Below are 14,411 nucleotides of genomic sequence, written 5' to 3'. Positions count from 1 at the left end.
TACACAGCAAATAAGTATAATTAGAGTTAGTTGGAATAGCAAAAGACTGATTAAGGTTAGAAGACTATTTGAGTGAATTATTTGAGAAATAGTAAAGCCATGATCAAATATTTGTGAATACCTCTATAGCCTGCTTTTGGAATTTTTCAATTTCCTGTCTCAAATTTTCCCTTTCTCTCTGTAAATCATTAATCAGCCCCTGTAGTTCCATGGTTCGGTTGTTGCTGATTTGTAGTTGGCTTCTTAGATCAGAGATAGTGGCATTTTTATCAATATCGGCTTCACTCCTTCCTCTTCGTAGATCATCATATTCCAGTCTCAAGTTCCGTAACTCTTCCTCTAGCATCAAATGTTCTTTGGTCAGGTTCTCTGTGAGACACTGTAGTCTCTCTATTTCTATCTTACTTTCATTCAGACTCCTGCTCTTGTCTTCAATTGCCTTCTGGAAGTGCTCGTTTCTCAGGTGAGCCTGTTTAACATTCTCTTGTTCCTGGACCAACTGCCTCCTCAAGGCTTCAACCTCTGATGCCAATTTTCTCAACTCCTCTTGAGTTCTCTGCTTCTCTCTCACATGCCCATCCAACACATCCCTTTGCTGTCTGAGGTCATCCTCACTTCTCTTCTTGCCAATGGATGTTTGCTCTAGCTGCTGCGTCAGGTTGGTGATTTTGATTGCTTGCTCTTTCAAAGATCTCCTCATGGACTCCAGTTCATCTTCTAGCTTCTTCCTCTTAGAACACTCATCAGAAGCAGTTTTCTTCAGCCTGTTCAATTCATCTTCTACTTTCTGTTTTTGGAATTGAAGGTCTTTTAGAGAACTTTGGAACCTTGAAATATCTTGGTCCTTTATTGTTCTCTCCTGAGAAATTCTTTCATAGTCAATTTTCAGGCGTGTCAGTTCTTGTTCGTGAATCTTCAGTTTACTTATAGTTTCTGTGGCGCTGCTGTTTGCTTTCTGCAGATCATACTGTGTTCTTTGTAATTTTGCATTTTCTTCCTCCAGACATTTTCTTTGATTTGTTTCAGTTTCTATCAACTTTTTGAGTCTTTCAAGTTCTTTGTTTTTATCCTGAATAGTTTTGGCAGCATCATCAAGGGACTGCTTATATCTCATGCTCTCTTCTGAGCGCATCTGAGTGACCTGTTTGAGCTCAAACTCCAGCTGCTGTTTCCTCTGAGTAATCTCAGTGCCTGTCACCTTCTGCTGCTGGACATTTTCTTCTACTCTCCTAAGATTCTCTGTGGTCTGAGCTAAAGTAGTCTTCAGTCTCTTAATTTCCTCTGACAAACTCCTGTTCTCTCTGGTTAGATTATCTATCTGAGTACGGTAGCCACTGGTGTCCTCTTCTTTTTGCTTGGTAAGCTGGTGGAGTGTGGTCTTGGTGATGTTTATCTCTGTTTCAAACTGGTTCTTTAAGCTAATAATTTCCTCATCATAATTGTTTCTTACCTTACCTAGCTCATTCTCATAGTCCCAGCGGCGTTTAGCCTCCTCCTGATACTCAACTTTGAGTCTTTCTATCTCTTTGTTTTTATCCTGAATAGTCTTTGCAGCCTCCTCAAGGGACTGCTTGTGCCTGGCATTGTCCTCTGAGCGCTGCTGAATGACCTGTTTAAGCTCGATCTCTAGCTGCTGCTTTTTTTGCATGATCTCCGACCCACATGCCTTTTGCTGAATAGCGTTTTCTTCAGCCCGCCTCCGCTGCTCTGTGGTCTGTAAGATGCTGTCATTCAGCCTGACAATTTCATCTTTCAGATCTCGGTTTTCTCTTGAGAGTCGATCAAGCTGGTTTTTGAGACCTTTGGTATCATCCTCCTTTTGCATGGATATTTCCTTGATTGTGGTCTTCGTAATATTAATTTCTGTCTCATACTTGTTCCTTAAATTACTCATCTCCTCATTATAGTGGTTTCTTACCTTTGCCAGCTCATTTTCATATTCCCTCTTCCGGGCGCCCTCCTCTTGAAGAAGAACCCTCAACCTTTCTATCTCGTACTCCTTCTCCTTGATGGCCTTTTCAGATTCTAATCTTTGCCACCCAAGGTTCTCCTTTTCGCATTGCCTTGCTTTCTGTAGCTGGTCATAGTCATTCTTCTGTTGGTCAAATCTATCCTCCACAGACTTTCTTTTCCTCTTTTCATCTTCAATTTCATAAGTGAGTCTTGTGATCTTTTCATTGAGCTCTTTTATCTGCCCATAGCACTTATCTAGATTTTGTTTAGCTGATTTTCCATCCAGCTCGGCTTGTCGCTTTAGCTCTTCCAGGCTCACAAGTTTGGCTCTGAATTGGGAGCACTCTGCCTGGTATTTCTGCAGGTTCTGATCCAAGAATTTGTTCTTGTTACAATTTTCAGAATTGGCATCTCTGGCAAGACGGAGTTCTTCTTCCAAAACTTCAATTTTGGTGTTTTTCAGCTGTTGGATTGAAAGCACAAAACATGTTGAAGTCATTGCTTTCCTAATACACAACTTAAATATCCCATTCTTTTTCTTCTGTATGTGTTTGTATACATATATGTATGCATATGCACACCAGGGAGCAGTTAAGGAGCTGGCCTCACAGTCAAGAACAGGGTTTGAGTTCCACCTTTGACACCTACTAACTGGAAAGCTGGCAAGTCAATTAACTTCTTATGGCCCCCTGTCACCTCTCTCTGATAGTAAATTACTGAAAATTAGCTGATCTGCTTTGGATGAGGAAGATTCCTCCCCAGAGTTTCTTATACCAATAAAATCACTGATCTGTTTAAAATAAGGTAGACAGGAAACAGCTATGTTCAATATTTGACATTGTAAAGTCTTTTCTTATTTTGAACTCTAATCATTCATCTATTTTAAAAACACTCAATTGAAAAATAAGGAAAATGTTTGAAAATTGTACCTTTGTTTTCATTCTTAGGTATAAAAAATGTTTATTAACTATTGGTCACACTTTAGGTGAACAAACTTTTGTTTATTTATTTGGGGGAGGTGGTAAACTAATTCTTTTTAAATCTTGAACTTCACAGTTAACACTTGTTAAGTGCCTACTATAAAACAGTCTCTGGCCTCATGGAGCTCACAAACAAAATGAGCATCTTTAAATACAGAGGCAAAGAGAACACAAGAATTGATCGTGAGACCACACATGTCCCTCAGATACTGCTTGCTCTTCCCTTTAAGCATATAACAAACTCAACATGTAACTTTCAAAGCTATCCAGGTGCAGACCTATGAATTCATAGGGAAAGGGAGCTCCTGAGGAGGAGAAACTTCCTTTACCACTGCAGACAAAAACACTAAACAATAAAGAAAACGTATTATACACTCAATATGAAGAATTGTATCGTCTAGTGCACACTGACCACAAATTTAAAAGAAAGAGATCAGTAAATGTTCTTAGTCAAAGGTTTTTGGTGTTGTTTTTTTTTAATCTGTCTTAATAGTATTTTAAGGTAACCAAGATTTGACTAGTAATAAAAAATGGAATGTCCTTCATAACTCTGGTGTCAAAGCACAAGATTACTATCTGCCTAATAGGTGAACTGAATTTTATCAAACTTTTTACATATTTGGTTATATTTGATAGAGACCTAAGTCTTTATTCATGTCATATCCAATTCCATGAAACAACTAGGCAAGGATGACAAAGTTCTCCTGTGTTTTTTTAACTTTATCTTAAAAGAAATCAATTACCTTCAGGTCATCTAAACTCTTCAACATTTCACTTAGGAATCTGTAATAGTCTCCAGATCTTGTAAGCAGTTCTATGTACCGAGCATGAATTTCTGCAGCCTTAAGAGGAGAAAAACAAAACAAAATATATTTCAAAGAGCTTCACAAAATAAGCTTACACCAGTATGTCTTCTGAAATAATAAGATATTTTAGTCTTTAGAATGGTAAGCATAGTAGTACAAAAGTCCAGAATTGTAGCAAAATAAACGGCTATAAGGAAATAATACAAATAATACAGCCCTGTGCCTCCAGGTAGTTTCCACTAAACCAGGGTTCTTAACCTGGGATCCATGAACTGTATTTTAATATAATTGGTTTCTTTTCTAATCCTATGTCTTTTCTTTTATGCATTTAAAAGAATTATTCCAAGATGGGCTCTGTGGCCTTCACCACATCTGCCAAAGTGGTTTATGGCACAAGAACCGCTACACTTTCCTATTTCAGATATATGTCCTTTAAGATTTTCTAGAAGAGAGATTCAATTCAGTTATCATTGATCACAATCTCCCTGCATAGACTACTCAACTCTTTTCTACCACCACAATTTAAATACATTTTTTTAAAGACCACAATATTATAGATGACAGATTCAAACTTAGTTGAAATACTTTACATAAAAAGGGCTTGTAGTAGATGATACAAAGATTGTCAAAAGCAGCAAATGCACCAAGCTTTGTTTATGACACCCCCCCCCCAATTTAATGTAACAAATTTTAAAGATTATTATAGACCTCTTGCAGGATGACCCCTGAGGGAGACTGAACCATAGTTCTCTTTATAGGTATATTGAGCAGAGTTTCCAGTCCTGAGGTGTATGATGCAAGCTGAAGTTCATAATCCTAGAGGGAAAAAGGTTAAGAAAAATAAATTCCTAAAGGATCTCAGAAAAATAATTTGGGTCTAAATTTCCTTAACAATTTGTATCCCTAGGAATAAATGCAAAACAGAGGCCTAAACATGTAAATATGTGATATGACATTGTTTAGTCCTAAGTGGTGTATATCCACCCTAAAATGTACAAAATCAAACTGAATTATTCCCAAGGAAACTGACAATGAAATATTCAAATTTATTAATAAACATTTATAATTTTCTCTTCACTATAAGAAATAAGAGCCACAATCTCTATCCTAAGAAGATGATATGTGTTAAATATGTAGATAAATGTAGCAGGAATAACATTCTTACTGAAATACTGATATGGTCATAAAGAACAACATACCTTAATGGAATTTGAACAGAGTTCTGCAATCTTCTGTACTTCTTCTGATTTGTCTCGTTTACCAGATATTTCATTGTGCAAATTCTGCATAAGAAAAGTAAATATTTATAAGGCAATTTTCAAACAGATATATCATCATCCTTTATCCTTCCTAATTAGTGATCAAGGACATTCAGGCTCATTCTTGCCAGTAAGTCTTTTCACAATTACAGTATGTATATGAAGGAATGTTTTTCACAGTAGATATTTGCACTTCTTTTCAATTATTTCAACTGATTTTTTGCCCTAAAGATCTTTTAGTTATATTGAAAATATTAAAGATTTCATATTTCAAACCACAGAAAATAAATACCCTGAGCCCTAATTCCTGCCAGAATAGATGACTGATAAAAAGTATTACTTCAAAATGACATACCTTTTGTTCATTCAAAAATTTCATAACTGTACTGGAATCTCCAAACTTCATGGATTCCAAAGAATCCTGGCGACGTTTGGCATCATAGATCCACTTGCAGAATGCTTGATAATTATCACGGTAATTTCTCAGTTGCTTGATTTGTTTTTCTAAATCCCATAATCTGGTCATAAGAGAAATATTAAATTATTAAAGCTTCCTAATTAAAATGGCTCTTAAGTTGTAATTCCAATAATTTTGAGTAAGATAATTAGCATTAGATTTCATTTACATAGGCTTTTTGGAAAAGACTACACAAGTTTTTACTACATCCCAACAGTCATACTCAGAACTTAGAGAAAATACAAGAGTATGCTGAATGATAGTTCAGTGGCATGAGAGTGACTATATTTTCCCAAGCACCAGATCAATTTAGGTACAAGAGAGAATGAGGCCAATGCCATTTCAGGCTACAGTATGACATTCAATTCCATTCCTTTCAATAAACAATTTTTAACCAACTACTATGTACCAAGACTTCTAACCAGTTCAAGAAAAGCTGGCCACAGTGAGGAACTACCATGTGACAAAGTATTTTCATCATTTACTTACCCACTTCACCCACAAAGTACAATCACTTTTTAAAAAAAAAACCATCACTTTTAGAGTGATAATATCTCAGTAATAACTCAACAAAAGAGAAGGTCTTATAAGGAAGCTCAACCAACCTGAAGTCTATCTGTTTATCTATCCTTTGCCAACGGTCTGACAACTGGTTGACTTTGTCACTGAACTTTCCAAGGTCCAAATCATAAAGTGGATACTGCTGGGAAGTCTGTGAGTGGATCTGCAGAGCCTTCTGCAGCTCAGTCTTCATGGTAGCCAACAATGACTTCTTCAAGTTCAAATCATTTTTTATTTTCTGCAAGAAAACAAGATGAGTAATGGTGAATCTCTTCTTTCAACTCCATGCTGTTAAACATTGATGACAAAGTCAAAATGGAGCAATTTTTAAAAATTGTCTTTCTAAAAATCTTGCAATCAATCATGCCAATACCTCAATACTGCAAATAATTTAGTCCCCTAATTTTTATTTGCTAAGATACCTACCGATAATGCGTCGACAATATAGTCAAATGAACCTAATGATCCTAAAAAAAAATAGAACTCTAATAAAGCTACCTCTATCTGTTTTGTGTGTACATGTGTATAGATCACATATATACTTACATATGTTTATATACACACATCCATGTAAATTTATGTATACATGCCTATATGTCTTTATAAATTGGGTATTGGGCCTTTGTCATTTTCTACAAAGTGAAAAAAAATACCTTCAGTCCACAGCGGTAAGCCTCCACTTTATCAAGGTCTAGGCAAACAGTTTCCTCTTCAGTGAGTCGGGATTCATACACTTTCAGCATGTCTTCTGTCTGGAGAATAGCCTGAAGAAGTCCTCTCACTGAGCATAAGCTGTAATAAGCAAAAGGACTAAAGTCAGGCTGCCAACAAAGTGGTTTCATGGTGAACAGAGTCTTCATACTATGACTAATAGCTGGGATTTATATAACTATCATTTACAAAACACTTTCACTGGCATTAATTCTCATTTAATATAATCAGAAAACCCTTAATCCTAAAAGGGAGATAAAAAAAGTATTTTAGTCCCAGATTGTAGATGAGGAACTCAGGGCTTGGAAATATGCCTTGCTCAAGGTCACTCAACTAGCAAATGGGGAATCACAACTTGAACCTAAATCTATTTCCAGTTCAAACTTTAGGGCCCTTTCCATTTCACTCCAGTGTTCCTCAAATATAAATAAGAAACATAGTAATAAAAAAAAATTTTACACAATTTATAAACTGCAAAGGCAATAAGTTCTTTCCCACCCTTATAATGATTCAATCTAATATATCATATTCACAGGCAGAATTACAAGACCTAATCCTTAAAGCATGATCTCAGAAGGCATCTTCTAAAATACATTAAGAACTGAAAATACTAAAGTGGAAATTATGATCTGAAGATACTAAGGAATGTTAAGGAAACCTCTATTAAAGAACAATGGAGAAAGAACAGCTGTGCACAGAAAACAAGTAAGACTCTAGGTAGAATAGTGAAAGAATATTTTGGAAAAGGAAGACATCTCAGACTATTAAGTTAAGAGATTTAGTATTTTTTACCTATTTAAGTAGCCATCTGTAACACCGTTAATGTTTTCCAGTTTCTGGAACAGCCCAAATATCTCATTCTGCAAATAACAGTATTTTTCGGAGCCTCTGAAGTTAGCTAGCATATCTTTGAGCTGGTTGAGGACTTCAGCAATTGCTTGTGAATCATTCTGTACACTCTGTCACAAAAAAAGAGAAGGAATGCCTATGTCAACACATCTTAGGTATCTGTTTTTTGTTGCATCTTTACCTCAAAGAAAGTTCACTGAATATTATTCGTTCAATATTAGAAAAAGAGTTGGCTTTTTCATCTTTCTTTTTCTAGAAAACTCTAAAAAGTAACACATAAATGTGTCAGTCTACAGGTAATTTAGGCTATACTGATGGAATGCCGTCTAACTTCAAGAATTTTGAAAGAGTGTGGTTCTAATCTCAGCTCTGTCACTAGCCTTGTGACCATATATAAAACACTCAATCTCTCTGTAAAAATCCCCTCATTTGTGATGTATACCCTGCATAGCTGGAATAAGAGGATCTGGATGAGTATATAAACTTATACATAACACTAAGACATTCAGGTACCATGGATTTATCACAGCTCTGGTCCCCAGTTACCATCACGGTTCTGAGAATGGCTGGTACTTTGATGCATGGTGGTATTGTAGAGTCAGCAAAGACCTGATCTGAATCCTGCCTCTGACCCCCTAAAGTGTTATCTAACCACAGGCAAGTCAGTTATACTCTCTGAGCCTCAGTTTCCCTATTCATAAAATGGGGATTATACCTGGAACATCTACTGCATAAGCCTATTAAGATCAAATGAGTACTTGCTTCGGCAGCACATGTACTAAAAAGATCAAATGAGATCACGTATGTAAAATGTTTTTGTCAATCTTAAGTGGACATGTGACTGTCAGCTGATACAGTGTCCCAAAACCTTGGTGCCATTTTAAGCTACTAAAGATTAAAGATACCTACTATTATTTTGATCAAAAAATGGAAAGCAGAACTCTAAAGAGCTGAATTGCAATTTATAGTACATTCAGATAGTGAAAGCATTTCTAAACAGCACAGTTTAGTCATCAAAAACTAGCATTATTTTTAGAAATGCAGCAATGTGAAAATGGTGAGATGGGTTCAAAACTCAGTAATATTAAGTAAATTCAAAAATGGAAATAACATTGGACAAAAGCATCCTGATTTCTCAGAAGTGGGAATTTGTCATCTTTATTAGAAGATGCTAAAAGGAATGCCACTTCTAAATTAGATAACAGTTGTGGGCATTTTTTGGAGAGAAAAACATGCCAACTTTGTCCAAGATTAGACCATCCCAGGAACTGGGAAACATGGAAAAGTAAAAATTATTCCTTTGAATAAATTAAATTTATTAATAAAATATGATAGGTCTTTAGAAGATATAAAATGATATCTCTCCCATTTAAATATTGGCCCTCCAAATCCAGACTGGCGTGGTAACAGAGTGCAGAACCTTGTGTGGCTTCAAAAGGTGAAAGGAGGGGGCAGCTAGGTGGTGCAGTAGATAAAGCACTGGCCCTGGATTCAGGAGTACCTGAGTTCAAATCCGGCCTCAGACACTTGACACTTACTAGCTGTGTGACCCTGGGCAAGTCATGTAACCCCCATTGCCCCCGCCAAAAAAAAAAAAAAAGGTGAAAGGAGAAAAAGAGTAGCTTCATGAATACAAAGGTACATATGTACCCTATATCTAGATATACCCCAAACTATATACCTTAAAATAAGGCATAGCTTGCCTACCACTGTCATAAAACAAATCAGTAATAATGTAAGACCAGTGCTTCTGACATACAGCCCCTCACCCTGACTAAATGACTCCATGGAGTAAGAATGCTAGAAATAATAATAATTATCATTATTATTAACATTTATGTAGTGTTTTATGGTTTGCAAAGCACTTTACGAACATTATTTATCTTTTGATCTTCACAACCCTATGAGGTAGATTCTATTATTATCCCCATTTTATGGATGAGGAAACTGAGGCTGTTTGATGACTTGCTCAGGGTCACACAATTAGTAACTAAAATACTGTCAGAGGCACTTCTTCCTAATTGCAAGTTCAATACTCTATCCATTAAACTATCTATCCGAGTAATCATGTAAATTGCAAAGGAGGCTTTGTTATTATTCTCCCCTCTCTCCTAGTATCTGTATAGCCAGAGCTTATATGCCTGAGGGACTAGAGTATTCTACAATGGGGCCAAGTTGGAAACCTGGTCAGAAAAGAAAACATGGGAGAGCAAACAAGCTTTTTTACTGTCTCCTCTTCAGAATGCCCTCCCCCATCCTCTGTAATGAAATCCTGCCTCTCATTTAAAAACCAGTTCATATCCTCCTTCTTCCACAAGTCTTCCTAACCAACAGAACCCTAAATTACTCATCCTTTTGCTATAGCCTATCAGCCTTCACTAATTCCACTACTCCAATAGCACTTATTTATTGCCTTACAACATTCATTATATTCTCATGCATGTCTTATATGTAGAGTGTAAGCCCTCAGGAGGAAAGGGCTATCTTATACATCTTTGCTCCCTCCATAGTACATCACATAAGGACAAGTTAATAGATATTTATTTACTGATTAGAAAGAAGAGAGCTTTTGCTTCTTTGGCATCTAAGCCCAAGAAGCAAGGAATGAATGGAAGAAATGATATGATTATCTCTTAGTGGTTGGGGGGTGGGGTGGGAAATGAAATAAGAGTAGAAAGAAGTAACCATTAACTCTGAATAACAATAAACTCCACTGTTTTCCATAAGGGGCTAAAATTCTAGCTATGATGTCTAAATTCTAATGAGTGGTCACCTTAAATTAGAAAATGTATAACACCAATCTTTGGGCATTAAGTATTTATTAAAGTATACTAGGGGTTAGTAAAGAGAAACACGTGGATCAAGTATGAAATTTGCTTGCTTCCCTATCCTGCCTGTCTCTTTCTCCCCTGCCGAAGTATCCCACCAAAAGGCCTGCTTGCTCCTTGGCACAGAAGCCTCCTGAGTAACCTGAAACAGGGCCATCCACACACACAGCTCCAAGCTGGTAGCTCTTATTGACAGGTCCCACAGGTGGTTCTATAGAGGTAACTTCCAGACATTAAAGTCACATGGTTTCTAAATCACATGCTTTCTCCTCATGGCAGGGCTTCCCTGAAATGTCTTTCCCAGTGGGGGTGTCATTCCAATTCTCACATTTATTATGCATAACACGCTTCCCATATCAATTGTTTTCTGTAAGTAGCTACTTTAAAAAAGAACACTTCTATAAGAGGTTTTACTTAACATCTTCCTTAAGAAGAAGTACAAACAATTCCTACACAAAGCTAGGATGCTATAAAAAATTATGACTTTCACAAATTCATACTGAAATCTAGACTTGACCTGGTCCTTGAATAAGCTTAAGTACAACTAGAATTTATTAGAAAGTTTAAAACAAAAGTTTAATATAATTTAACAAATACATACCTTCAGTTCATTAATTTTCACTGTGATGTGGTGGCAAGAGCCTTGGTCAGCTTGAAGGATATTTTTAAGAGTCATTCTGCTCTCACAGTGTTCCATTTGCCGACGAATCTTCTGAAGTTCCAGCAGTATCCATGTTTCTGCTTGTCATTTTCTCTGTTGACTTCAATGACTTGATTTTGGTTTGGGTCTTTGCCAAGATGAGTGATTCAGTTGTAGTGACTTAAAAGGGAAAAAATTATGGAATTAAAAACTTTGAGGGTTCATAAGATGGGAAAAAGAAATAAAATTACCTGAAGAGAATAAGTACATCTTCATCATGGGACTTTTCCCTTCCCCCTTCCAGCAAAGGAAAATGAAAAACCTTTGTTTTCCCTCATATAAATAAACATGAAGCAAAATTCATGAGCCACTGAGGCAGCTGGGTTTTACTGTTTGCTCACTGAAAAAATCCATTGTTCTTTGAAAATTAAATGAGCCCAATTTTGAGATTGCTATATAAAAATACTTTTGGCAAAAATTCCTTTCAAAGAAGTTTTCAAAGTCCCCAAATACCTCCAAGAATCCAAATATCTAAGTTATATAAAATACTTCATTTGTAAACAGCCTATTTAATTCATGGAGGAGAAAATGCAAACCTGTCTGATGCTGGTGGTGACCTGGAAGCTGTATAACAAGGTCTGATAATGTTTCTGGGCATCAGTAAACTGAGACTGTATTTTCGTTTGTCATCATCTCCCAACATCTTGAGCCTTGGCTATTCCTGATGAATTCTTGGTAATGTAACTCAAGATCAGATATTGTCTTCATGTAATCTTCCTGGCGCATTGTTTTCAGCTGAAAACAAATAGGAAGAAACTGTTAAACAAGCAATCAAGCATATGGTCAACTCCACTATGCAAACCAAGCCAAAGGAAGAGACTGTTGAAAAATAGCCCTACTCTATTTGTGACTGAAGGGCTGCCTCTTTTGCATGCTCAATGTAACTGAAAGAGATCTTTGCTGATTTAGAGATTATTCTGTGAATACAATTAATCCTAAGAATCAAATATTACCTTATGATAGGCTTCAGATGTTCTTAAAAGAATCCCACAATTAATCATATAGGAAAGAAAAAGTGGTTCAATTTGGGGATGAGGGGGACATTGCCTCAACTCTGTCTGATAAGCATCTGATATCCAAGATGTATAGGGAACTAAGACAAACAGATAAGACCAAAATCTATTCCCCTAAGAGACAAGTGGTCAAAGGATATGAACAAACAATTCTCAAAAGAAGAATTGCAAAGTATAAACAATGATTGCTCGAAGTCATGATTAATAAGAGAAACACAAAGCAAAACAATTCTGAAGTTTCACCTCGAATCCAGCAAATTGGCAATAATGACAAAAACCAGAAATAGTTGATGTTAGAATAGTCACAGAGAGACAGGCACTGTTGCTGGAGTACACATCATTTGTGTACTATCCCCAATACTAGATGCCAGGAAATATATAAAAATGAGACATGGCTTCTAATCTCAAGGAACTTGCAGTTTATGAGGGAATATAAAATGTGCAAATAAAGAACTAAAATCCAAATTCAGACACTGATAATACAAATTAAGGGCACATAGCTTGGTGGGTAGAGTCAGGAAGGACCTGGTTTAAAGTCCTGCTTAATAAAAATAATAATAATAATACTAGTTAACATTTATATATCTCTTTGAGATTTATTAAAAAAGTATGTTACATTCAAATCGGTCTCAGACACTTGACCACTACTAGCTGTGTGAGCCTGGGCAAGTCACTTAACCCTCATTGCCCCACAAAAAACAAAACAAACAAGAAATATAAGTGATGTAAAATAAAATATATTATAAAATTCTTTAAAAATAAGAATCTATAAGCCCCCCTTCTTTTGGTCAGTCAGCTAGTAGCTCTAAAATATAAACATTTAGTCCTCAAAAGAGATCTGACAATTTTAAGGCAATAAGCACAACGGTTTCTAATCATAAAATAGCATAGTGATGAGTGCCTTTAAACTTCTATTAGTATTTCAGGATCCTCACATTACTCTATGTTAAGTCTCTCTATTGTCACGGGTGCCAGGTTGCCTGTCTCCCATTAAGAATATGCTTAGGGCTCTACCTCTACCCTTGTCCATCATGTAATAAGGTCACTCAGAAATAGCTTCCAAAGCTCTTCAACCAGCCTTATAAAATGGGTAATCTCTTGAGATGTTGGGGCCCCATTCCCACTCTCAAAGGTACATACCTTAGCAATGGTCATAGCCCTGATTTTCTCAATATCAATCATACAGTAATGCCAAGACACCAGACTCTTCATGTTAATATACAACTGATTCCACAGAGCCAAAATGGCTTCATAATACTGCTCAATCCTAGAATAATTAAAGGAAAGAGATTAAACTTTCAAATTTCCTAGCAACAGAGAAAATGAAAGAATAACCTATAACTGACCATATGGTAAGCTCAAATCAAAATAATAGTACAAAGGGGAAACAGAAGTATACTTTTCAAAATCTGTGTCTTACGCAAAAAGGGAATGTGATGATATTTAATTCACTTTTTAAACTTGGATATGGCTGTTAAAATCCCCATATTATCCATAGTAATAGATATGAGCCATTACATGAATAATCCCAAAACACTCTGCTTTGAAATATATTATATACCTGTCTGTGTATGTGCATATTTGGTCAACAGCTTTTCTTAATTGGACATGGAAAAAGAGACCTTTGAAACATCCTGAATAGCAGAGAGGAGCTAACTATAGATTAAAATATCGCCAAGGACAGTCCATAAATTCAGTGCTGCAAACAACATCTGTTGAGCAGCTATTATGCACAAGGTACTTATACCAGCCACCATGGAGAACACTGATAATGACAGCAGCTGACACTCATATATGACTTTCCAGGTCACATAGTGCTGTACATGCATTAGCTTATTGGATCAAAGTGAATACTGCACATTCACTCTCATTCCTCTCCAGGCTATATTCTGGACCTTCTCTACCATGCTCATTCCACTCCTGGAATTCCCACACTGGAAGAAACCTCCACCCCTGGGATCTTTTCCTCTAATTTGATGAGTTTTCCCAGAAACTCCATTTAAGGAAGACAACCAGGTCAGGCATGTCTCATTCCTCTCCAGGTTACACTCTAGAAATTTTTCTACCGTGTGCTCTCATTAAGTACCTTCATTCTTCTCCTTGCCTTTTCATCTTCCTTTTATGTGTTATCTCCATCTAAATATAAGCTCCTTGAGGACAGGAACTATATTTGTATTTGAATTCTTAGACTTAACACAGACTCTGGCCACATAGTTTAGTGCCTGATATAAATGTGGTTTTGATTGACTATTTCACTTGTATTTGTTACTAAATGCAAAATTATTAATATGCTG

At 36.3% G+C, this 14,411-nt stretch overlaps 1 protein-coding gene across 1 annotated transcript in view; it reads right to left on the bottom strand.

Moving 5' to 3' along the window:
• The window catches only part of LOC122735628 (desmoplakin), a 53,522-nt gene that overhangs the window by 4,962 nt on the left and 34,149 nt on the right, over positions 1–14,411 (bottom strand). The window contains 16 exon segments of the mRNA XM_043977332.1: positions 122–2,416; positions 3,677–3,775; positions 4,448–4,555; positions 4,939–5,022; positions 5,354–5,516; positions 6,061–6,254; positions 6,670–6,808; positions 7,520–7,686; positions 11,006–11,145; positions 11,148–11,210; positions 11,213–11,224; positions 11,641–11,679; positions 11,682–11,720; positions 11,723–11,749; positions 11,752–11,839; positions 13,258–13,384. Coding sequence (XP_043833267.1) covers positions 122–2,416; positions 3,677–3,775; positions 4,448–4,555; positions 4,939–5,022; positions 5,354–5,516; positions 6,061–6,254; positions 6,670–6,808; positions 7,520–7,686; positions 11,006–11,145; positions 11,148–11,210; positions 11,213–11,224; positions 11,641–11,679; positions 11,682–11,720; positions 11,723–11,749; positions 11,752–11,839; positions 13,258–13,384 — 3,784 coding nt within the window.

The sequence above is a fragment of the Dromiciops gliroides genome, chromosome 1 (genome assembly GCF_019393635.1).
Source record: "Dromiciops gliroides isolate mDroGli1 chromosome 1, mDroGli1.pri, whole genome shotgun sequence".
Taxonomy (NCBI): Eukaryota; Metazoa; Chordata; class Mammalia; order Microbiotheria; family Microbiotheriidae; genus Dromiciops; species Dromiciops gliroides.
Note: the sequence above shows the minus strand (reverse complement) of the source record. Positions and strands in the feature narration are given on the sequence as shown.